Source organism: Necator americanus, chromosome IV (genome assembly GCF_031761385.1).
Source record: "Necator americanus strain Aroian chromosome IV, whole genome shotgun sequence".
In the NCBI taxonomy this organism is placed as follows: Eukaryota; Metazoa; Nematoda; class Chromadorea; order Rhabditida; family Ancylostomatidae; genus Necator; species Necator americanus.
The window spans coordinates 34,454,682-34,480,982 of record NC_087374.1 but is presented as its reverse complement, the minus strand read 5'-3'; the positions used below and the strand labels follow the sequence as shown (position 1 = coordinate 34,480,982).

General features: G+C 35.7%; 2 protein-coding genes across 5 annotated transcripts in view; one reads left to right on the top strand and one right to left on the bottom strand.

Annotated features, from left to right (window-relative positions):
• The window catches only part of RB195_003648 (uncharacterized protein), a gene marked incomplete at both ends in the record, with an annotated part of 29,421 nt that extends 22,657 nt beyond the window's left edge, over nt 1–6,764 (top strand). For 2 of the 3 annotated variants that reach the window (XM_064201391.1, XM_064201389.1), the window contains 8 exons: nt 17–151; nt 213–323; nt 799–876; nt 1,890–1,978; nt 2,053–2,177; nt 2,498–2,658; nt 2,746–2,874; nt 4,263–4,370. In XM_064201391.1, the coding sequence (XP_064057271.1) occupies nt 17–151; nt 213–323; nt 799–876; nt 1,890–1,978; nt 2,053–2,177; nt 2,498–2,658; nt 2,746–2,874; nt 4,263–4,370 (936 nt within the window). Of the gene's footprint in view, nt 1–16; nt 152–212; nt 324–798; nt 877–1,889; nt 1,979–2,052; nt 2,178–2,497; nt 2,659–2,745; nt 2,875–4,262; nt 4,371–6,541; nt 6,626–6,693 lie in introns of those variants that run through there. The other variant, XM_064201390.1, reaches the window with a different exon arrangement.
• A 2,847-nt stretch (nt 6,765–9,611) lies between these two features.
• RB195_003647 (uncharacterized protein) lies at nt 9,612–26,091 on the bottom strand (the record flags this gene model as incomplete). 2 transcript variants are annotated; one of them, XM_064201388.1, is made up of 11 exons in its annotated part: nt 9,612–9,713; nt 10,019–10,168; nt 10,789–10,936; nt 11,648–11,778; nt 11,872–11,979; nt 12,189–12,366; nt 12,434–12,536; nt 12,625–12,776; nt 13,844–13,980; nt 15,517–15,663; nt 26,038–26,091. In XM_064201388.1, the coding sequence occupies 11 exons, from the start codon at nt 26,089–26,091 to the stop codon at nt 9,612–9,614; spliced, it is 1,410 nt and encodes a 469-aa protein (XP_064057268.1). The 2 variants fall into 2 exon arrangements, with proteins under 2 accessions (XP_064057268.1, XP_064057269.1); XM_064201387.1 differs by lacking the exon at nt 26,038–26,091.
• Nucleotides 26,092–26,301: the final 210 nt, after the last annotated feature.

Below are 26,301 nucleotides of genomic sequence, written 5' to 3'. Positions count from 1 at the left end.
TTATTGTGTGCTTTAGGAGCAACGTACTGATAACATGGTTGACGCGATGGAAGACGGGGATTTTAGTGAGCAATTTAGTAAATTATGTAGAGTTGACGTCACCATCGAGGCGGCTTTCAAGGAACCGGGGATCGTAGCGAAGAGAACACCGGTGAGCTCTAGTTTGTTTCGAAGGAAATAAAGCGTTGGTCTGTGATGCTACCTTTTTTTAGCCTCGATGGCTAGCTCTAGAACGTCTGACAACACTTGAAGATGTCGGCATTGCTTGGTGTCGCTCATTTGTTCTATGCGTTGACTGGGCAGGACTTATGAAGGATTATAAGGTGTGTATGTGTGTTTTGCTTGTCCGATGCTGATCATAGGACATTTTCTTTTATATTATATGGACATTTATTTTCTTCGTTTACATTTGTACTACGTTTTTTGAAAGATGGTTGCTTCTTTTTTTGTTTTTTTTTTTTTAAACATTTGTCGTAGCGATTATGTTGTATGTACTTGTTTCACATGTAGTTCTTACAATACAATGAATCAAAATGATTCACATGAATTGACTCGGGTTGTGTTCGGCTACTAACGAAGCTGTTTTCTGGTCGTTCGAAGTGCGTTTTTTCATAGAAAGATTTTCAGCTCGCTCCATCCTAAGAGTGCTTTAGGTCCAAGTTTATTTATTTCAAAGTATTGAAACTTGTTCATTCCCAAAGAAGTTATGAAGTGCAGTGTTTGCGCTTGGTTAAAAAAAAAAACATTTTGTCGCTTATTTTGCAAATATGGGTTGTACTTTGCCACATACATGTTTAGGAACTCTCACCTTCTGATCAGTACGTGCTGCTTCGGAATCGAGTGGTTTCAGTAAATTGGCTTTGCCACACTTACAAGGTGCGATGCAAGATTTTGATTGATTATTGTTCAACATCTGTCATATTCTGGTTGTTTCTGCCTATTTGACGATACAGTATTGCTGCGTTATCTAGCAATCTTATTTCATAGGTAATTTCAATAAGTTGCACTTTACATCAGACAACAACAGCCTTTTAAATTCTCGATTGGATTTTTTTTTGATAAAACTGAAAATTTTGATCATGGTTGTTGATTGAATTTTGCAGGAAAATTTAGCGAAGGTTTATTCGTTCGCCTTCTTTCTATTTTAGCAGTTTAATCAATTCTGAGGAGCTTTTCTTTTATATCTCTTTTATTTCAAATGAAATTTTGGATACGTATCGACTTAATTTGTTCTTCGAATTTCTTGGATGACATCGTTCAATAATGAATTCGTATATTTAGTTATACTTGGGTCAAAACGACATAAAGCACGGACAATTGCGTAGGCGGCTGCGCCCGAAGCGGCGCTTGGAGCGTAGCGGTTGGAATCGTGTAAGAATATACACTACCGCCACCCACCTTTGCAGTTCTCCATGGTCTCACTTCAATTCCAACCGCTGTCTCCACCGTCTCTTCGAGCGCGTCTTCGTGTTTTGACCCAGCTATAATTATCTTTCTCCATTTAGTCTTTAAGTTTTTGAAGTGAATAGTACAGATAGTGAGCAATAAAGTATAAGGTAATAAATAATAAAATACAAGTAGTACAAGAAACTACAATGTTGGCAGAAGTATGGATCGTGTAAGATGACGTTGTCAAAACTCTATTTGTCTCTAATATTATGCTGATTTTGTATTACTAAGAGCCGTTATGGCAGTTCTGTTTTCCTCTCTCTCTCTCTCTCTCTCTCTCTCTCTCTCTCTCTCTCTCTCTCTCTATTAAATCTATATTGAGAAACGTACGTAGAAGCGTAAAAGTGCTGTAAAAGTTTCTAACTTTCAACGCGATCTCAATCTTCAACGACTTTCCTTCACTTACTCTGTTCCTATTAATCTGATTCTTTCTGTTTTAGACCTTCAAAAGCGGATGTGATGGGGTAGCATTGGTGAATGGTAGTTGGTATCCGCGTGATAAAGATCTTCAAAGGACTTTGGATCCAGGGTTTGTCTACGATTTCAACTTGATCAAAAACTTCATCTTCATTTGTTACTGTGTAAACTATCTTTTTTTTAAAGGTGCAACCATTATTTCTCGATTTTGTCCGAGCATCTTATGCAAGATCTTGTTTTTCCGATGAGGGAAATGAACATGGACGAGGGAGAGTTCTGCTTACTTAAAGTGCTGATACTGTTCCGTGTTGGTTAGTTGCATTAAGTTTTCTCGAACTTCTCATTTTTCTTCGGTTCTTTATCGTTCCAACGCTGTGTTTTCTCTCTTCTCTTCTTTCCGTTTTTTTTATTTTGGAAACACTACAGATTTGTGATCCAAAATGGCAGAAATCAAAATTTCCTCTTTTTGTCACTGTAGTTTAGATTGTTTTGCTTAAGAACTAGCTTATTTAGCAAACTTGCTAAACCTCTTCTCGATTCTTGTATTCGCTTTGTTTTCGGTGATTTTTGTCCAAAACTAGAACTTTTCTTTGAATTGGTTAAATAAGCATAGGTGGAATGAACATTTCAGACCGCCGATTGTCAGATAAGGGTAAGGCACATGTGACAGCTGTTCGGGACAAGTACATTGATGTGCTGTACCATCACATACAGAATGAGCATCCAGGTTTCTCGGCCATCGAAGTTGCTCAACGAATCTCGAAATTGTTACTACTGCTACCTAGTATTGAGGTATGATGTTGTTTAACTGGAAGAGGAAAAAAAAACACTGAGATTTCTTTGGTCTCCTCTAACTTTTCAAATATCCTCTCTTTTTAGCACCTCTCCCAACAAGAAGACGATAATGTACAATTCCTTGCCCTTTTTAATCTTGCAAATCTCAACGGTCTTCCGTACGAACTTCATTCTTCGGTAAAGCAGCAAATTCGCCACGAAGATCCCACTCAGGTACTAAGTGAAACCAGGCCAGTTTATGCCAGGTTTTTGAAGACTGTTTTGTTTGTTTGAACCATCTATCGGTTATTCAATTCATTAAGAAAGGTTAATGTGAGGAAATTTGGATTTTTACTCCTCTCATCATCATCTTGTCTTTTCTACTTTGTAATTGAACAGCAACCTATCACATCCAATAGGAGTAACCGAGGCTTTTGGAGCACTCTTTTTTTGCAATGAATTCATAACTAGATTTAAACCAACAACCAATAACAATATACAATACATGAAACGCTCATAAGCTGTTTTTTTGTTGTGGCAGAGAGTTTTCGATGAAACTTTGATCAGTGGCCCGACGTTTCGACAACCTCGTCTTTATCAAGGGCCTGGAAATGGTTCGAGTTCTTTTATGTTATGCATATCCCATCAAACTCCCTAGCTATCCTTACCAAGTTTCGATATCGTTCTAAGCATAGATGCGATAGGAAGGAGCCTGACACTCCTCAGGTGAAGGGGGTTGAGCTCATGGAGTGCAGCTCAAGCAGTGTTCTCTTCACTAACTATTCAAATGTGAAGGGGTTCCCTTTGCCAACCGTACAGAAGTGAAGGGGATCCTTTCACCAATCATCCAAAAGTGAAGGGGGTCAGAGCACCAGCTCCGACTATCGCATCTATGGTTCTAAGTTCACTACACAAGAATTCCAAACAGGAAAACAAACTGAGCAGTCTCACCGACTGGCGAGGGTGGTGAACGACTGTGTTCTTACAGATTGACACCCTAAGCGAATGAAATCTTCGCAGCGTCCAGTATCCTTAAGTATTGTTCTCTGAGAAACGTTGGGTCCCGAACAAAGTTTCGCCAAAACCTCGTTGGCACAATAAGAAAACATAAATCCAGTTCACAATTCCGAGGTTTCAAGAAGAGCGGACTTGGATAATGGACAGCACTCCTATTAAAGTTTCTTTAGCAGTGTTTTATTGATTTTCCTTCCTCAAAATTTCAATTTGTTCAGGAGAAAGGGCGTAGGTGTGGCGCAGTCGTTTAGAGGTCCGTTGTAGTTACACGGTCGGTGGTTCAAAACCGCCTTAGTGCCAACCGAGCCTTTTATCCCGTCGGGTTGATAAATTGGTAGCAGACTTGTCTGCTCAGCCCATCCTCATCAATCCAAACCTCAACGATTACGAATTGCAGTAAAACGGGTCGGGGGATCCCAACTGAATTGACACGTCAATGACTTTATCCTTTTATCTCTTTTATCCAAGAGAAAAGATTAGATGGAAAGAGAATAATCACTTTTAAAAACTTAATTGTAATTTATTTATTTTTTACTACTATTTATTTGTTTATTTAAAAAAATTATTTCTTTTTGGAACTTGTTTTATTTGTAAAAATTTGATTTTAGGTGAACGAAGTCACATCAAACAACGTGGACGTGAAGGCGTTCGACTTTGACCCTAGTCCTTGCAGTACAAGTTTTAGTAGCCCTTCATTTACTAATGGACGTTTATGACTAGTGTTGTTATGATTATTTACTCTGTAACTTTGTTCAATCCTCAATCTCCTCATTCTAAACTTTTGACTACCTCATAGTTTTGTTGTATTATATTTTTTTCCTATATTAGACTATTATGTCACAAAGAATCCGTATTCATATATCTGAGAGATTCATCATAATCTAACCAAAATTCCTAAAAGGATTCGTGAAAATTGACATTCAGGGTGTTTGATTTCATGTTTGGAAATTTTCTTAAAATGAGATGGACAATGTGGATTATGCGGCCGGAAAATCTACCTGTTACTGTAACCCATAACTTAACGTTGAAAATGACTGTTTATTTACAATGTTCTAGAACGTTTCGTTGTAGTGTTTTTATGTGGGTTACTGTGGCGGCCATTTCTTTTATGATCAAATTTATAACTTTGTTTATATAGTGTGTTGGAGTAGAAGGTGCTGAGCTTTAGCAAAGTACCATCCATGTATGATGTGATATCGTTAGATCTACAAGAATTTCTACCAATCATTCCTAACCATTCATTCATATGTCGATACGTGTAGTAGTGAAGTGACTGATAGGAGAACTGCGCGTGCTGCCGATTCCCGAATGTTGATTGATGTCCAGGAAATTTTCGATTCTTCATTTTGCCTCGTCACTTTGACACGTCTATCGATCGATTCATATACGATTCAGGCCTTGATCAAACATTATCCTTGTTGTTTTTATTATTAATGATCATAATATATTATTGTAGTGTTGTTGACTATATATACATCAGCGTTTGTAAATATCTTGTTCTGCCAACTGTTCTACAGTTTTAATCCGGAATAAAAAAAAAGTGTTGAGAAAAATTGTTCGATTAGAGGATTTTATCCCAGATTTTATCCCATTACGTTTATGAGACATCTGATTGTGGATAAAGATGCTGAGATGTTTAGTGAATTCTAAAAGAGCAGTCAGTTAGAGGATTTTTCCGTGAAATATTAGTGTTTTCTCAGGGTTTTCGAGCTGTTCAGCAATATTTTCCCCACTTAGAGCCATTATTCACAATTTGCGTAGGTGGAAGCGCTGCATTTCAATGTGTTTCAATGCATTTTACGGGTGGGAGGTTAAACGTATGTTTTTCTTTCCATTTTTTATTGTCCTTTAAATATCCGAGTATGTTAATGTCCGAGATTGTGATTTATTGGGAAATTCCTGGAAAAGTACCGAGGAGCAAATGTGGAGAAATCGAATCCATGGTCTGCGGATGTGATCTCCACGGGATCTTTACGTTCCGTACCGCATAGTGTCTCCGAAGTATTCGTATTCTTCCATGAATAGTTTCGACAATATTTCGGTTAAGATTTGAAAAAAATGTTTCAAAAAAATAAGTTTTCTCGGACAATTCCATGGATCAAGTGGTTATCTATGGATTTTCAACTTTTTCCTGTAAAATAATAATAAAAATAAAATATTAACTAATGGAGTTAGGTGAAGTTAGGGTCCATTTAAGATGATAAACGTGAAAAACGTGTGCAAGTCGAATTTTCGATAACCAATCGATGCTAATTGTTACATTTGCAAAATGTTCGCAGCGAGCAGGGTTCGAACCTACGCGGGCAATGCCCATTGGATTTCAAGTCCAACTCCTTAACCACTCGGACATCGCTGCACAGATCCAGGTGATCGTTCTCGCTCTTAAAGAAATATTCTTAGTACTTTTTTCCACCATGATGAAAAAAAGTTCTTAGTGCACCCGATTCAAAGTGGTGTTTTTCTCTACAAATTTCTGAAATTATTATATAGTTAATGAGTAAGCATATTTCGACCTTCTTGTTCCTCCCACAGATTTTATTCTCTTAAAAATAAAACAGGTAGGTACCTTTTCACCACGAATCTTGCTATGCACGGACTTTTTTCTTTTTTAGAAAAAATGAAATCCTCTCAATATTAATAATCTTTGTAGCACAAAGGTGGGAAGGCATAGGTCAGCCCTGCTTCTCCTCGCTTACGTTAGTAACATCTTTTCAGTAAAGATCATATTCAAATGTTGGAATATGTTTATTTTTCCCTGACACTACTTTTGTTTTTTTTTTGTTTAGACTTTTTTCTTTTTTCGTGTTACCGTGGATAGCATTTGACTTTCAAAGGCCGTCAAAATGCGTAGGGAATATCAGTTAGGAAAGTGTACGCGGCTTCTCAGACACAGGTGATTCCTCTCCAAATGTGTCCAGTGAACTTGAATCGCTCGGATCAGCCATTACGACGTTCCATGAACGAGCAGCCGGTGACGTTTTGGATCTGCCTGAAATTGAATAAGCAACCGTATAGAAGTTTAACTGAGAGATTTTAAAGGATTTTTCGACATGGTGCTCGTACTGAGGATGAATTCACCGAGAAACGTGGAAGTTCTCAACAAATCTTAACGAAGCGAGTCTTTTTTAATCCTTTGTCCGGATAAGAAAATGTGGTGTTTAGTGCATGTTTACAGTGATGTTTCTTTTTTCTTTTCCTTCTTCCCGCTGTTTCTTTCTCTTCTTTTTTGGAAAAATCTGGTTGATATGAAGAGAAATAGGCGTGATCGTCAGACATCAGAGGATGATACTAGGTTTCTTTGATGAAGAAAAGAACTTTCATGAGTTGAACTTCTTTTGTATTTTTTTAACTTTTGAACAATATTTCCGTGTAAATAATCAAATTTTAAATGAAAATGGTTTAAATCTGGCTATTCTTTTACTCTCTTTTCGTTCGAATGGCCTTGTTTTTAAAGATAAGTGCAGCTTTTCAGTTGAAAAAACGTTTTGGTATTCAGTGAGTTTTCATAATAGAGTGTTTATAACTCCTTATCCTTCTCGCCTTCCACGGATCTCCCTCACCAGAGGAGTTCACAGCCGGTTAGTAGCAAGGTCACGGGACTCGTCCCTAGGTGGCGGATAGGGGGCTATTTGCGGGCCAAAGGTGACCTTGTGCCTGCACTGAGACGTAGGTGGAGTCGTGGGATGGACTCCTTATTTCTGCTGTGTCAGGATTGGTGCATAATCCTGACATCCTGCCTGTGGGCCCGGCCAAAAGCCTGCAGTCTAACTGAGAGGTCCAAGGGAGGCAATATGGAGTCACCTCCAACAAATCAGCTCCACCTCTCCGCTCCGGGAGAGCGCAACGTTCCTCCCCTCAAATCTCATGGGACTAGATGCCGGGAATCTGCTCATAGGTTCTAAAATTATATGCATGTTACAGTAATAAGGAGAAGTCTCCTGAAAGACTGGTACGGTAGCGCTAGGAACGCCTCTTCGTCTTCGGTTAAGAGCATTTTCTCTAAGAGATCATGGATTAATTAGTGACCTTACACTATGCACATGTGCAAGCTAAAGACGGAAGAATCGTAAAAGAAATTGGAAAGGGAATTCATGGATCTTATCATCATGAACCTTTTTGTAGCGTTATCATTCAACATCTCCTCGACGGCGCTCACCCCTATTCTGACAAAAAGTAGGAAAAATGTAGAACTTACGGATACAGTAATATTTTCTCTGCAGAGTTCAACTATTGTGGAACCAAGTACGTAGATTTGAAGTTTTTTAGGTATCGTAAGGCAGCTGCATTCCAGGCGCAACTTATCGAATACTAGGAGATCACAAGATCTAATTGATTCGTGGTTTTTCTCCGTGTTTGTTGCCGCTATTGTCCTCGTTCTGGTGCCTTCGTTTCTTTCCTCCTCGTTCGTCCTCGGAAATTCTGCTTTCCACCTTTACTTTGTTGTTTGTTGTATTGTTGTTGCTCCAAATGTTTTCCAACATTTTCTTCCGTTAATACTCCTTACTAGTTAGTGGGTTTTTTTGAAGTAATCCCACAAAGTCCCAATCCACAATGCCACAAATACAGTACCTACTTTAATTGCGGTGGTCGTAAGTGTAAAATCCATTTCCTGTCAGCGAACAACTCGTCCATTCCTAACTCACTAGATCGGACGAGGTGGCGTGTTTTTAAAGTGGCGTAGCCGTACACGTATTTGATTTTCTCCAAAATCTCGCAGACAAATATTTGAGATTTCATGTGAGCTCTGTTATTATTTTTTAAACATTCTTCATACGACTTCTTTTAAAAAATTTACTACACCTGGGATTCCTTGAAATGTCAAATCAAATGTGTATAGTTAAGCTAAGCAGCATCTAAAACCATTTCAACTTCTAATTTTATGAAAGTAAGAGTTAAATACGGTATCAATTAAAAGAGCACGCTTTATATGCTTTAATTTCTGTTTAATTATTTTCCGATCGGTCAAGTTAAGTATAGTCGGGTAAAAAAGGACATGAAGCACGGTGCATTTGCGTACCCGCTCGAAACGGCACGGCAGAGGCAGCAGTTGGCACAGAGATGGGACCATTGCAAACTGCAACGAAGCGCTGGTGCCAACAAGGGTCCCAGCACGCTCCTAACCGCTACATTCCACCGCACTGCCTCGAAAGAACCCGCGTGCGCAATTGTACCGTGCTTCATGTGCGTTTTGACCCTACTATACTTTCGGACTCTCACATCCATGCACCGAAATGAACGCAATTTTGCACATACGCACGCACGGACAGCACTAACTGTAACTATAACTTTATTGAAGATCTTGAACATATAGGAATGTGCAATAATAATAATTGCATTTGGTTACAAACATAATATATGATACAAAAAAAAACAGACGTTAGAACGTCATCGAATCAATTCATAAGGCATCAAACATTCGATCACAACATGAATATTCGACAAATTCTTTAGCCAATTTTAATGGTATTCTAAAAATAGTAATCGTTGAAATGAAATGAATAATTTTTGGGAATCTTTGAATGATCCGTGGGGATTTTTCGGGAAATAAGTCGCTTAGTTCTTCTCTATGTGGATAATCTCATATAATTTCTGAAATCGGGTCGAAACGACCTGAAGGTCGATGCAGTTGCGTAGGCGGTTGCGCTCGAAGCGGTGAAGTGGAGCCAGCGGTTGCGATCGAGATGGGACCACCGCTAACGCTGCACTGATGAGTGGAACTAGCGAGGGTCCCACCTCGATCGTACTCATCGATAGCTCCATCGCGCCGCGTACACAACTGTACCGAGGTTCACTTCGTTTCAACCACAACTATGGTGTAGGACACTTCTGAAAGGCGTACATATTGATATCAACGATTCAGATACGTATTTTGTGATCTTAGGTGTTCAGGATAGGTTCGATCTTAAAACTCTCCATTACTACATAAATGTTTCCCTAAAAATATATGATTTTGTCACTTATTGAGAATCCATAAACGATTTTAGTGAAGCTTTTTGTTGGTAATACAATGCGAGTCGATCTCTGGCGTAGGAACCGTAGTCGAACTGAATAAATGCATCCTGGAATTGGGGAAATTAGTAAGTTTTGCTTCCACAAGGTAGCTTCATGAGTTTTTTTTTCTGAGATCGTCAATTTTTTAAATCCACAGAAATTTGAGATCGGTCGAAAACAGTGTCAAAAACCTACCCGATCTACAGACGAATGTTATCTATTGATTGTTTTGCTGACCACGATATTGATTGAAATATCATTGTGGTTGAGGGGGAAGAAATAAAAGGGTCAAAAAATTGGGAACTATGAGTAACTATGAGTGCTTAAATGAGACATAGATTTTAAATTTGATTTTTTCTGGTCAATAAATTACCTCGGCGTTTAACAATGCCCAACATGACCAGTATATATTGGAAACAGCCATGAATAACGTGGATTCGGTGACAAGCCGAGCCAAATCCGCTTCACGATTCCCGGTCACCAGATCTGACGGGAAATGTGGGTTTTCTCCGGTGTCTCGCATCTGAAATTATCGATTTCCTGATCTTTTCCAGTGTCTGTGGTCTAGTTGCCGTTCGGTCCATCTTTTTTTTTAAGAGTTTTCTTCTGGATTTCTGTTGTCACCAAAATTGACATATTATGCACCAACGCGTTCAATTTAATTCACAGTCGTTTAGGATTTTACTGAACTTGTTCCAGACTACTTTTTTGATATTTTGCTTGGTTTTTCTTTATTTTATATGGATTTGTTTGGCAAATACTGCGTGTTGTCTGAGACTGGAAGAGCTCGTGAAAAAATTCCACTCTGCTCACTTTGAAATAGATTCCCAAATGGAACCTTTAAATTTATTTTGCTATAAAAATTCTCTTTTTTGACCGCAGAATTAACGCAACTAAACGTAGAATTTGCACGATTTGACTGGATAAAATGGAAGAAATTTCGAGAAGGCACATAGATCATTACTCCGTTCGAACAACCCTAGAAAACATGTAGGTCACCACCTCATTTGAACAACAGTAGACGGAAAAAGGATCACACATAGAAAATCGCCAGAAAATATACAAAAAGTCCCCCTCACTTTGAACTTTTTTCGATTGATGTGAATTTTTTCCCCCTGAGGATCAATGCTCGAATAAACTCACCTTGTAAACCTCATCTCGATAAGCTTCGCAGAAGTTGCGCCTTTCCTGGTCAACCTCAAACATTTCGCCATAAATTTTATAATATGGTGGTTGATCACAGTTGTAATCGAATCCGTATTCGCAGAAATGATTGCCAAGATCGAAGCCTCTGGAAAAGGTAGAGTTGTGGGCCCGTCAACATGACCGCTTGGCGCAATGGTAGCGCGTTCGACTCCAGATCGAAAGGTTGGGCGTTCGATCCGCTCAGTGGTCAGAAGTTTTGCATTGTTGGCAGAGCATTGCATTCGCTTTAATATGAAGAATTATGATGTTCTTGTACGGATTTATCAATATTTTCTCAGCAAATTCGTTTTTAAACACCAATTTGGGATTGGATCTCGTTCTTCGAACTTTTTATCACCCTTTAGTCATTTTTCCCACCCTTTTGGGACGTAGAGGAAGAAAAACATGAAAGTGATTAAAGGACGAAAACAGCTTTTCAGGAAATTTCTTCTGGGAAATTACTGCCGTGCTGTCATTTCGCATTAATCACTGCAAATCCTTTCAAACTTAGTTTGAAATTTATTTAAGATTCAAAATTCCTCTCAAACTGATGTTTTTAGATATAGAACTGATTTTTAGTATTTGAATTCAGTAGAATTTTGAGGTTTGAACGTCTCATTGATAGTCTTAAAAAATAAAAACTCTTTTTTTCACATTGAAGGATTTCTTTAAAACAGCTTTTAATATTTTCTCGAGAAATGGAGGAATGTTTTCTCTGAATTTAGAGAAAATAGGCCAATAAATAGAAAATAGGTGAAGATAAATAGCGAAATTGAGGCGAATTTCTTGTTAAAAAGTTGAGAAAAAGAGAACCTACCTATAATTATAGCTACAGTATTCGAAATCAATTAAAACGAGTGGATCAATATCGGCTTTCTCGCCCGATCGACTTCGAACAGTTCCATCAATATCGAGATGATAGTCAGCAAATAAGAGAATATTTCCTTCCTTGAAAAAAAAAACTTAGTAGCTTGAGTTGCTCCACCCACAAACAACCCTTCAATAACAAACAACAAGGAAAACCCTTCCTCATTCACTCACTTGTAGGTCATTATGCGAGAATACAACGGGACTTTTGCTTTTCGCCAGGAAATCCTCGACAAAGTTCAGCTCTTCCTCTAATTGGTCACAAGTGATTGCGGTTGGATACTGTAATCGGATCGATAATGTGCACGTGCGCAGCGCCATGTTACAAAAAGTTATTTGCGCCAAGAATGGCCTCAAAGCAGGAAACCTTGTCTTTATAATTTTTTCTGAATTATTTTCGGATAAAAAAAAACACGACCGGTAGTGTAAATAGGCCAGAAATACACTGTAGGTCCAGTGAAATTTAGCATTTAGATAATTCAAACACATACACAATGAGGAGGTACGCGCGCGGCTGTGCAGCGTATATCGATTGGACGCGCGCCGCCAGCGGTTAAACGAAATTTCGTCAACCAACTACGAGCGCAGTTCATCACTTCCGGTTCCTTAGTGATCGGCACGTCCAACGTATGTACACGAGCCAACATTGGTGCAATTATTCGTCCAATCCTAAACACTGAAGGTTTTCAAGGATTGGCGTCATTCGATCGTACAGTAACAGTCGCTAAAAACCCACATTGGTTTGCTGATCTCGGTGCATTGTAGTGGACGACTTGGTATGAACTGTTCAAAACGACCTCCAGGAAAAACTCCGAGTAATTTTGGACCTAAGCAACGTTCTGAAAAAAAAGTGACCAGTGAAGTTTTTCTTTGGATCCGCAACCTGCGCCGCGCTTGCATCCGGGGTTACGGTGAACACCCACCCACCTGATAGTAATGTGAACACTACGGATTCAGTAAGCAGTTGATCCAGATCTGATTGGCATTGGATTCGTAGAAGAGCTTGTCGAGCCTCCGATCCTATGCTCTCCACCTCTGAGCTCAACTCAACCAGAAATAGCAGGTTCGACATGCCACCGCTAAACGGTAGGCAAGTGGATTAAGTGAATAATGACAGCGAAAATGATCACAATTTCAAAAGATTAACAGTGAAGATGCAGATTTCACGAGAAAAAGAAATAAAAAGAAAAAAGGTCTCAAAATTTTCAACATTTCAAATTTAGTTCACTTCTGACAGTCGCGATTACATGTTTGTGGGCCCATCGTAGCTGCGAATTCCCATCTTTTGGGTCAAAGCCGACCGTAATAACTAATTTTCCTCGAAAAATATGGAAAAACGATTGAGTATTTTTTGATTTGCTGAAATGGATACATGTTTCACGTCAGCGTGCTACACCGGTGCAGCATTGCTGTTGTAAACATGCTGAGTGATTCATGTTTTCTTTATTTACATAGGTAAACTTAGGTAAACAAACTATGGCAAATGAATAGGATTCCTTTAACAAAATCAAATTAAATTAAACTTTAGGTAGCAAAACATTGATTTTTCTACTTTTTTAAAACAATAAAACGAATGTTTTTCGTATCGATCTGGCTTCATGTCTGAGATTTGAAATAATACGGTGATGATCTCCTCGAATCTCTCTGATGATGCATGTTTGCTAAGGGGTGATACACCGGTGCAGCACGTCGATATCTAATTTGCACAATACCTTTAGTTTCGCTGTGATAGCGTAGCTAAGTGAACAGAGCATACATCATGGTGAGAGATTACATCATGAGTGTTGAACTTAACTACTGTGACTAATTTACCTATAACTAACTTAAGTATTGTAATGAGACCTCAAGATAAAATTTCCATTTTGTCAGGATGAAATTTTTCGAGAAATTTCCAGTTGGCAGGAATAAAAAGACAGAGAGAAAAAGATAGAAAGTGGAGGGACAAATAAATTATTGAAAATCAAGGATTAAAAATTTAACCAATAAAAACCACCAAAGAGGCTTTGAGTAGTGGAAAAGAAAGCAAAAAAAAAAGAAAAAAAGAGAAAAAAGAAGGAAGTAAACAGAATTGGTAGAAGAAAACAAATATCATGCACATCTAATGCCTAGAACTCATCCATAACTTTTTTTTTTAAAGAAAACTCACGTAATAGCTTTTAATCTGAACTGATCCAGCCGTATTCGATTCCATGCACCGCCAAGATATTTTGCACATAGATATCTGGTCCGACTGAGAATCTCCGTACTTATAGGTTGTGATGAGTCGAATTTGGCGAAAACTTCCTGAAATTGTGGGAGGTGCACGAGAGACGTGAATAAAGTAAACGAGAGCATCATACATTTCTGGTTTTTCCCGGCTGAGAATCCAAGAAAAATAGAAATGCACAATGAAATTTGAAAAAAAGCTGCATAAAACATAAGTGAAATTTTAATGAACTGTTCGTTCCTTTTTGTTTATTGTTGTCTTGTTCTTGTTTCTGTTTTATGGGCCGTCTATAAGTTTTCAAATAAATAAATAAATGACGCTCTTTACAAATTCTCAACGCTATTTTAATTTAAAGTCACCGTTATATGTAGAAATCATTGTCATTTAAGAGGAAAATTGGAGAAACGGTCGAATCAAACTCGACGGAGCTGGATCGAAATGGATTTCTGGAACTACGCATGTATGTATATGCATGTCTTGGATAGTGGGAAATTGGTCCAAAATCAGAAAAAAAATAAAGCAAAATTTTTCGGAAACCACTAAAATTGTTATGAAATCCTGCGAAACGAGTTATCGACTGTTTCACTACTACCAGCAAACTACTCGACAGAATTTGAAAAATTCAAAAACTCCATTAAAAATAAATATTTAAAAGATTTAAATGTTTTTTTTGTCATTCTACTATGAATTGATGTGTTAGGCCTTTTGTGCTCCAGTGCCAGGAGCTTTTTACAAGAAACAAAAACCTTTTTTCTTTATAAATTAGGAAAATATTCATATCGCATTCGATTAGGGTTCACGTAAGGGGATCTCATCTCTTTCAGGAACCAACTGTTGGTATCCTGGGAGTTGTATAAGAAGATTTTCTCATGAATAGAAGGGAAACTTTGATGAAATTTTAATTCAGAATCAGATGTGATTTGTTTTTAATTCTAATTTGAAATTTAGGGCCGATTTAATGTGAAGCTGAAGCGCTTTCTTATCAGCGAAAGAAAATTGTTAGTGAATGGTTTTGTTTTGGGCTTTTATGGGTACCTGAATTCCTTTTTTTTCCTGAAATTTTTTTTCGATTCTCCTAAAAATGTTCTTGTTGTCTTTTAGTGTTGACGTGTGAGACCTGATTCCCTGTCATTATGCCCTCGTACCGCCACCAGATTTTCTTAGCTGTTCTCGATCAATATGAAAACTTTGGAGAAATTTGCAAAGACAGGAAAGAAAACGAACCAGTAAAATTTATTTCTTTTATTAATTCTTGTGCCATTCACCTTATTATGGGGGTACTTTAGCAACATATAATTTCTTAGGGGAAAATAGCATATGCAAGGTGCCAATTAGTCCAATATACTTTAAATTCTAAATTAAGGTTGCTTTTAAATTGAGGTTTTCAACTGTACACGTCTGGGAGTTGAGTTTTTTTTTCAATCTAGACTAGATTAAACTGTAGAAATTAACTATACACCCCATAGAAAATTTTTCAATTTCCATTTTTGATAAAATTTGACTTTAAGATAATTTTGTGACAATGAGCGTAGAAGAAGGATGGAAAACATAGGCATTTTGTCACTTTCATTCGTTCTCTCGTCCTCGAGGACCATTATTTCCTTGCGGCTTACCTTAAGATCACTAGAATCCGTTGTTCTATCTTTAAATTTCAACGAAGGATTATTCTCAGAGAACGCTAAAATATCATAACAATCGGTTCCGATAGGCGCTCTGGTATTCGTCGATGCGATCACTCGAACGCATTCCTCGTCGGACATCTGCAACAAAATTCTCATAAATGCTGGGAATTTTTGTCAGCTGGAAAAAAAAGTTGACGAAACGGATGGAAATGTATAGGAAAATGGGTCGTGGAGACGATTTAAAGGCAATAAATTTAGTATTTAGCGCTCGCAACGGACGATGCAATGAGTTGGTGAGAAGCGAGAGAATTGTTCCGGAACGAACGATGAGGAACGAGGAGAGTGAGTGAAAGAGGAGGATCGGAGGAAGGCGTTGATGATGATGATTCTTGAGTGGAAAAAGTCTTCAGATAAAGAGATGATTTAATGATTATACGGGAGGAATATGGATATGGTACGCTCGGAAATGTTGTTCAACGTCGTCGGTGGTCGGCTTAATTATAGCCGACCCTATAATACCTGAGTCATTCGTAATCTCAACGGCAGCAGCTAGCCACTATGTAATGACTTTTCTCCCATTAATATCGTATTAACTGCTGTGTAAGTATTTTTCATCGTATTTTCAGTGACGCTATGGAGCCCTCTACAGCGAAGGATCCCGTAGAAAATCCCGAAAAGCTGGGTACGGAAGAAAAAAAGGAAGAAGAAAAAAAAACGTGAAGCAAGCAAATGACAATAAGTGAAGGCTCTGGAAATTTCCCGAAACGTAACTCTTCATAACTGAATTGAGCTGAGAAACTGAGAAATGACCTGTCAACCGCCACCCTTTATGCTTTGAAGGGCCAGTCTTTATGGCACACCTACAGGTGTTTTCAATAAATAAATAAATTAATTAATTAATTAATATAGACTCCATTAAGATGTATATTATATATAGTACAGATGATTTACAATTATTATACTGTACTGTACCTAATAAACCCAAAGAAAGTGACATTTTCACGGAATCGGTGCCCATATATGCACTACTTCCCAGAGTCCGGTTTCCGTCAGCATAATTCCAACACCATTACCACTTTTCGCGCACATAAACCATGTATGAATAGGTAAACCGGCTCGACTAATCTTTTAATAGGAATTGAGTGTGATTTAGCGAAATTTGTGCTGAAAATTTTCGAGGAAAAAAAGTGTATCTCCGAGCAATGAACAATAAAGAAGAACCGCCTATTTTGAGAATATTTTGTCAGGAGAGTTACGTTCACGAATTGAGAAAAACGGAAGTGAATAGGATGTTCAGGAATGAGCACCTGGTAGAGATGCTACGAATAATTTTTGGGGTAATTCAACTAATTGAAAACTATGAAATATGGTTTTTGCAAATTTTATGGAAGTATAAATCTTAATTTGGAGAAAAAAAAACTTTTTTTCGTCTTTCGTAACATTTTGCCACGTGGTCATTTTCTTTGTGATCATTTTCGATTCGCAATGAATAATTGGAAAAAAAAATTGAAAATTTAAAAAATCGGTTTTCGTTTTACGTTTTCACGTTACGTTTATCCGTTTAACGTTCGTTATTATGTAGAAGTAAATATATAATTTAAAAAAATGCTTAAAATTATAGAAATAATAGTAATTGGAAAAATTGGGGGAGAATCTTCGATTAATTTGTGTTTTTATATCAGTAACCTTGTCTATGTACCTTATATTTCTAGCATTTATATTATTTATCTATTTATTCTATATTTATCGTTCGTTTCTAAAAATTAAGTAGAAGCTAAAAAATCAATGGTCGTACTTATGGGATGAAAAGCTACAAATATGTACTGTCAAACAAGCGAGAATTCTTGGAAAATTTCAAGGATTTCAAGAAAATCCACGCCATTATCATTCGCGGTGGAATATAGCGCGATTAAAATTTTAATTATTTTCTTTTTAATTAAATTATTTTGTTCTGCCATCACGGTGATCAGAGAAATTGAGGAGAATGTAACGAGAAGAGCGGAGAATACGTAGATAAATGCATTATTTATGCCAGCCTGAAGCAAATTGAATAAGAACAACCAGAATAACATCGACATATGTATGTATGCATGTATATGACCCAGAGAAGGAGTCAGGATGATTGCTTCTATTTCGCCTGCCACAAATTGGGTCATATATATATTTATTTATTTATTTATTTATTTATTTACTTATCGACCTATGTATTCATTTTTTTACGCTCACTATTGTGCCAAAAATCATGTGACAAAGACACAATGAAAAAAAAAGCACAATAAAAAAGATGTTGAGAAAAAAGAACAGAAAAAAGGATTAGAATAAGTTCCGGGATCAGTTCCGTACGTGTACGATTCCAGGGCCAATACTTAACTTTCAAACCTATCCAGAAAAGAAAAAAAAACAGAGAAAAAAAAAGAAAATTAGATATCCAAGAATTAAGTGCATCCTATCCCTACTGAGGAGCATGCACAGTAGCATCGCAGTGGCGGCTGCGATGAATATGGATGATCCAGAATGAGAAAAAATGGTCCTTATTTCTCTCAAATTTTTCTTTTCTATTCTTCCGTGAAATAATAATTTTTTCTTTTCTATTCTTTCATGAAATACTAAGCGTTGTGGAGTTATTGAAGCTACAATATCATAAAATAAAATATATAACATAAAATAATAAAATATAATAAAATAGTGTACAAATAAACAATGTATACGCAACAAATAATGTACAAGCAGCCTTAACATATATTATTGTCATATCATGAAACAAAAAAAAATAAAAAAAAAAACAAAAAGTAGTGTAAAAACAAAACGTAATATAAAATATAATATAACAATAATAATTTTTAAAAAATCATTTAATTTATAAACCTTATAAATGACAATAATAATTTTAAAAAATTTATCTAATATATAAATTTATATAACATTACAATAATGATCATACTGATTTCAAATTCTATTCATATTGATTTTTTATATTGATTTATTATTTATATTGATTTCTATGAATTTCACGAATTATGAAATTTCAAATAAATTGTTCTAATTTTATTAATAAACTTTTTTGTTAAGATTAAGAAAGAAAATTGTTAAGAGGACAAGGAAGTACTACTAGTAGTTACCTACACGGTCCCAAAATCATGCATCAATCATTCTCACACACGGAAATCGGGTGCAAAATGTGAAGAAGTTGACATCGCGTTGACATTTCGGAACCGGTCCGCCGATGGAGCGACAACCGCGATCTTACAAGACACATAAATCATTGTGTTTTGACCAAAGGCACGAGAGCAAAGACTGCTGAACGTTCAAGGAGAACGTCGGGTACGGATGGCGCGTAAACGCTTCACAGCGGAAAAAGAAAGAAGAGAAAATTGAGAATGTGGATGATCTTGTACTTAGGTTTCTGGGAATTTCGGAAGAATATAGTTTTAGAAAAAAAACTCACCTGAATGAGAATGTAGGAAAATATCTTGTAATTTCGATTATTCACAATTTTTAAATTATAAAGTCGCAATGTGAATAATAAAGAGTAGTGATACAGAGTAGTGTAGCTCCAATCCAGGTACTGTGGAAATTTCCCTGAATTTCTTAAGCTTGAACTCAGGCGATTCCTAACAGGTTTCATGGACCACGAAGTTTAAAATCTTTTCTTTGAAACAGGAAAAATTGCAACTATTGGGACATTACTTCTGTAAATTCTGGACATTTCTTTGAGAGTTGAGAGTGACAACATAAGAAGTGAAGAGAAATTGTCCATATTTCTTTTTTTTTGCTTAAATTTAAAAACTAGGCCCAATATGTAATTTAGGAAGTTAAATTATTAAAGTTCAGGGTAAATTCCAAACGTGTTGGATCTGAATTCAAAATTAAATTCAAAGCTCTACCACAAATAATTGCTAATTTAAATAAATAATTTGAGAAATAGATTATTAATATTGTTGATATTATATAATAAAAACACTCTTTAATTTTAATAAATTTGAGGTTGAAGTTTTATAAAAAAGGTACGACGCATCAGTGGGAATTTCTAGGTGTGCCAAAACCGAGGGATTCCCTGGACTTTCTTCGTTTTCGTTTTTTTGTTTCTCTTCTCTGGAAAAATGTTCACTCATTCAGAATATTAGAAAATTCATTATTTGTTCCATAGAAAGCATGTGTAACTCCAGAAAACCGAGGTGATTTTTTACATCGACATTTTCTCATCGCTGTTTGATTCGCTTTGAAATGCATGGGTATTTAGAGATGTCTGCACTGACACCAATATAGCACAACCTTTGCCGTAGGTAAAAATCTAAAGGAAGAAGAGAAAGAGAAAAAAAATTGAGGATATAAAATGCTTTGTGCATAGCGGTCAGCGCATGGAAGCGTCCAAAACAAAATCTTTTTTTTTTAATTTTCTATCTAAAAAAAGCTGCTCAGTAGAATAGTATATCTAGTACACTTAGTTAACTCCTGGACTTTTTATGCCAAATAAAAATGAACAAAAATTATAGTAGCCAATTATTGGGAAAAGGACGGATTGGTGTGAACTGTCCTGCAAATTAATTTTTCTTTTCTTCAATTTAAATTTAAATTTTTAATTTTTAATTCAATTAACTAACTAATTACTTAATCAAAGTCTTTTTTAAAATTTTTTTCGTTGCTAATGATGAGCAAACAGCGTCTGTAGCTACCAAAGAAGGCGTGTCCAAGGTGGGTGGAGTCAAGCCGTGGATGACCAATAGCGGCGCTCCTAAGCCACCCTCGACTCCTTCACAGAAACTGAAAAACTCAAAAATTTCAAAAAAGAAAAAGCGAGAAGAAGAACATTCGGGTAAAATTAACCGAAAGGTTTAACACAGAATTATCCGATTCTAATAAATTACTCATTTTTTACATTTTACTTTTGTTGCTAACGGCAACGGTTCACCGATGTGGGGGTGGCTATAAAATTACGGTTGAAAGCAAAAAAAAAGAACTCGGAGAAATCACATCACAATCACAAATAGTAGGTGTCTTTCTACAACGTTTTCTTTATCTCCGAAGTAAAAGAAATAAACTACTCGTTACCGAAGTTTTTTTTTCTGAGATTGGGAAAAATTGAGCCCCACTAAGGATTTACCGAGTTCGAGTTCGGTTTCGTCATGGATATGCAAGTAAAAAAAAGAACTAGAAAAATCTTACAAAAGATCAAAAATCTTTCTTTTTTTCTGAAGTTTTTGAAGAATCTCGTTAGGCAAATGTCGTTGCGATAAAATTTATGGCTTGCAATCGGTACGCACCAGTTACTATCATGGGTCCCATCAGTCTTCAATATTGACCACAGTAATTCACTAAAACAAGTATTTTTTTTTTGTTATTGCTGCATAAAATTATTTCTATTCTATTCAAAACTTTCTAAAACTTTATGTAACTACACATATAACTACTTCTTAGAACTAAAAAAATTAAAAATTCGGAAAAAGCACTTCAACCTAGTGTTTAAGCATTTTATTTTATTTATTTTATTATTTTTGTTACTTTATTTTTTTTTGTTTTATATGTTCATGAATATTGTACGTGGGACCATGCCTTCCTCCTGGTATGGAACTCATCCAAATCCATCCAGTAGAGAGGCAGTAGGCTTGAGGAAATTTTGAGGAATGAGCGTTGAAGGAAGATGTGCAGAATTCGAGGAAAAACTCAAAGAATGTGCCTGTAGAATCGTTCCTCAAATCAATAAATTTCTCCAGAAATCAGCTCTCGCAGCCAAATGAAACCGAAGAAACAGCGATAAAAATTTAAGAGATAGAAATGAGAGCTAATGAGAAGAAAACCAAAATAAATGTGTCCTCATGTAACAAATTGGATGGAACGATGGAATTCATGGGAAATTGAGCGAAAAAAAAACCTCTAGAATGTCAACATATGTACTTAGGATGAGACGTTCGTGCGTTTATGTAATATATACTGAATTTTTAGGGAATAAAATCAGTCTACTAGGTTCTATTGCTAATAAAGTGCATGAGGTTTTTAGAGGTTTAAATTTAATGCAAAATTATTGTAACTGAATATGACCAGAATGTAAAGGTTCTATTTTCTGAGAAATCCATGGCATGCAAATTTTATGCAATATTAATGTAACTTAATGTAACCAGAATGTAAAGATCCACGTAACGCAACGTTTTTGCGCTTTAAACAGCGTTTTTTCTGTTTTTGCGTCCATAACACTTTAAAATAAAATGATGTGAATCCAAATACAGAAAACAATGCTTGAAATTATTATGTTAAAGTGAAGATAAAATTAAAAATTAATTAAATTCAATTAACAACGAAAAAACTCAACTTAAGCTAAAATAAGATCAAAAAGTGGAGAAACACGGCTTATATTAATGAATAAAGCTTTGGGCGGAGCATTACGCGGCCAGGAATGAGGTTAAACTACGGATTGCCACACCTAAGCTAAGGAATTTAGCAAATTTTGCATTAAACAACAAATAAAAACTGATAAATAAAAAATAAAATAAATCTAACAACATATAATTAAATGAGAACAATTAATAGTGACCTATAAAATAAAAATTAATAAATAAACAATAAAAAGTCTAGTAATAAATAAATAAATTTGAACAATTAATGGCAAACAAAAAAAATAATGTGATATTTTAGTACATTGATGTAAGGGTATATAATTAAAAATAATTAAAGTTTTTTTTAAAAATTTTATTTCTTTTTAATTGCTCATTAGATATATGTTTATTACTTGTTTTATTGCTTAATACACAATAAATCAAACAGTGTAATTTTCTCGCTGGGAGCAGTAGAAGAGTTTTGAGGAAAGCTACAAGTATAAAAAAAAACCATCCATCGCTGAAAAAAACTTGGAAATGGACAGCATACAACGAAAATTACCTTCATATATTCGAGCAGTTCAGCAAAAAATAACATTTCTAGTGAGGAGACCTTGATTTTTTCAATCGCTGAACAAAAAATCAGGATGTCACCGAGGTGCTGGTGTGACTTTTTGTGCAATTACGGGTAACTCACGCTGCGAAGCAATTTTTACGCGCTAAACGAAATCGTTGCCCCTCGCATTAATGATCGAGAGAGAGAGGGAGAAAGAGAGAGAGAGAGGGAAGAGGAAGTAAGGAATTATTTAATTAGTTGAATATTCAATGATATGACTGCAAGAATGTTCTGAACGCGCTGCGCGCTCAGTTAGTATAGCTAGAGAGCGTGGGCGTGGCAAGCGTTGGCGATTTTTCTATTCGTTTTACCCATCGAAATTTTATCCAAAACGTTCACGAAACAGCACTGACGTATGACTTTTCCCTAGAAAATATTCCAAATAAGCGATTTTTTCGCACACTTTTCATGATACAGAATATTTTTATTTGTTTTCCCAGCCAAATTTTTTTAAGCCAAAGTTCACCAAGCGGCAAGATACGAAAAAAATCTATTAATATATGGTTTTTCCCTTGACAATCGTCCCAAAAGAGTTTGTTTTTTCCATGATTTTGGTGAAGTTGAAAGAAAAAATTGAAAGAATGAAACTGAATGCAACATGAATTTATGTGGGAAATGAATTCCTGGCTACAGCCCAGAGGAAATCAATCGAAGCTATGAACAATGAATTTTTTTTTTCGAAGAAAAAGTGAAAATTCTGCCGAAACAAAAGGTGGAAGTAAACAAAACGATTTCCCTGCTAAAATTAATTTTTTTTTAATTTTTAATTTAATTAATTAACTAACTACTCAATCAAAGTCTTTTTTTAAAAGATTTTTTCGTTGCTAATCATAAAATATGCACGATGAATTCAACTGGAAAATGAACAAAAGGAATTTCTGGCTAGAACAAATCAACCGAAACTATGAACAATGAATTTTTTTTTTCGAGGAAAAATGTAAAAATTCTGCCGAAACAAAAGGAGAAAGTAAACAAAACGATTTTCCCGCTAAAATTATGACTGACTGATCACAATGGAGCCGCGGAGGCGCATATGATGCGGGTGATTATGACATTATGAAAATGTTTTGATGATAGGGTAATAATCGAGCGAGCGATCGTCATAAAAATCATTCGGATGGTCATAACAGCAACGGATCAAAAAACGTTTATTCATGCACTTCCCAGTGACTGAATCTGACTAGAAATTCTGGAAAATTGAAAGTAGACGTATGTGGAAACGTACTACTATACCGTATGTGCTTTTTGACGTAAAACCATTAGTTTGTTAGTTACGTACTATGAGTTTTGGTTTTGTCTCTATGTACTTTTTTTTGTTTTTTTTTCTAAACAACAAAATTATGCCACAACGGCACTGAAAACCAAAAAAAAAACAGAACATGAGAACGAAATAACAAGGAAGCATGAGAACAGTTCTTTGCTCACAATAATGCGAGAATAAAGGGCAATTGCATCGTGAAAATCCCCGCTAAACACAAGTAAACAACACAACATAACACAACAAAAAAAAACGAATACACAGAACCAAAGAAACGTGTTGTACCAGTTATTACTATCGTATATTCTAGTTTATTTATATGTATCGTTTATCATAAATATAGCTGAGCTCACAAATCAATGTTCCACTCCTGGGACCACTCTTTTTTATAATTTAGTCTCGTCCTCAGCGCTTGTTGTTTATTTATTTATTTATTTATATGTGCGCAACATATATTTTTTGTATATCTATTATATTATCTTGTAGTAGTTATTATTACTACATATTCTAGTATATTTATTTGTATGTATTGTTTATTTATAAAAATTTATTTCAAACCTACTTAAATCAGGAGGCCCTAGGTTGATTTCTATTTTCAGGCTGTTTTTTTTCTTGTTTTCTCACAGCGTTACTGTTGATAGCGGGATCATTTTGATGTGTGTGAAATAAGTTTTAAAAAATTGACTTTTAAATGACTTCAAAATTAAGCAAGATAGGATCAATCAAATCTAAAATTACGCAAAAACATGGTTTCCGTAAAAACAGTCGCTTAGACAGTTAGTCAGTTAGCGATGAAATCGTGCGACTGGGTTTATAGTTCGTCACGGAAGGGAACGTATGAACTTTCGAGAACAATCGCCGTTTGAAAGTGATCAAAAACCAGAAAAATAGAGAAAAAGCATGTTCTGCACTCGCACAGCGATGCTGTTTGAATCTTTCAGCTCGCATGTGACGGTCGTTTCGCGATAAAATGCTCATTCTGTGTTGATGGGATGCTGTTTCCCACTATTTCAATCAATCCTCAATCAACATATAAAAAGAAAACATTTCAAGAGATTTTTCATTCTGAAATATCCAGGAATTAATGAAGCCATACTCGCTACAAATTTATGAATAAATAAAATTAATAAAATTATTTGGCCATTCTAAAAATGAGACGATTTTTCTTCAAAATTATGAATTAAAGCGCATAAGGGGATTTTGGAGAGAAGGCGTTATAATTCTGTAGGAAAGATGAAAAGGGATGTGTAGGAAAAAAATGGGCAGTATAATTTAGTTTTTAAAAAAATGTTTAAAAAAAGTTAAAAAAATGTTTAAAAATGGTAATTATCTTAATTTTAAAGATTAAAGGAAGTACAAGACACCACATTATTGCTGAGAGATGACACAATTATTTGAAGTCTAAAAAATTAAAATAAAAAAATTTAAAATTTAAAAGAAAGCAGAACACTACTAAAACCGAATTATAAACAAGAAGACTATTCGGTTCTACCGCATACAACCTATATAACATATAGGTCCCGTCAAGAAATTGTTTTTTTAATCTCCTGCTATTCGAAATAACAAATAATAAATAAAAATATAAAAGAATAAATGGGACATACAGTTCGAACTAAAATTTCCCCGTGTTGTTCTTAACAAACAAATATTCTTTTTTCTAAATTTTTGCACTGATTCAAACGAAAAATCTAACTTAAAATAAGAAAAAAAATAAAATAATAAAACGAAAAAATACTAGAGTACGAGAAAATACTGAGAAATCAGAGAAAAATGTAACTTGTACGAAAAAATGCTACTGTTCAACATATAATAACAAAAGCTCGGAAGTATTTCTTTAGAAAAAAAAGAGAAAAAAAGAAAGAAAGATGTATGTAAAAAGAAACATACATATAAATAAATATAAGAAAAAAAGAAAAAAGATGTATGTAAAAAGAAATATTTTGTATGTTATGAAATATGTGTTCCTAAAAAAATCAATAAACTAAGAAAATGGGTTCGAGATTCGAAGTGTTTGCTGGTGCTGATCTGGAAATGCTTTTCACACTTATCAGATGGCAGCTAATCGATACGGCAGCACACAATGAAAGAGGTGTGATTAATGGAATCAAATGCAATCGCGACAGCAACACGAGAAAAATCCACTAGAAACTGATCCAGACGACTTGAAAAATTTTCTTCCTAGCAAAAAAAGCAAGAAAATATGACAAATGTCAAATCAAGCAGTCAAGCACAGTGATGATCGGGTAGATCAAAGTGATGCGAATCCTGCTGTTGTCGATCATCAATAACGTTTATTTTACGACGATCCACATTACACTCCAGTCACGTACCTCTGGATATCGTCTCCAACGGGAGGACAACGAGAAAAGCCTCCTAGAAACCATGGCGTGAGTGTGAGATGGCGGTACGGAGGTTCTGCCGTCGTACACACGTCGTGTAAAATGCTGCGAAAATGTGTCCAGGCGCAGGATTTGTGTGAGCGCAGCGATGGCTCAGGAGACACGTACGTTGATTTTTGCTGATCTGGATCAATGTAGATCAATTACGTCGTGGTGACTGGCCCATATTTCTGATCGAATCAAATAGAATCGCTC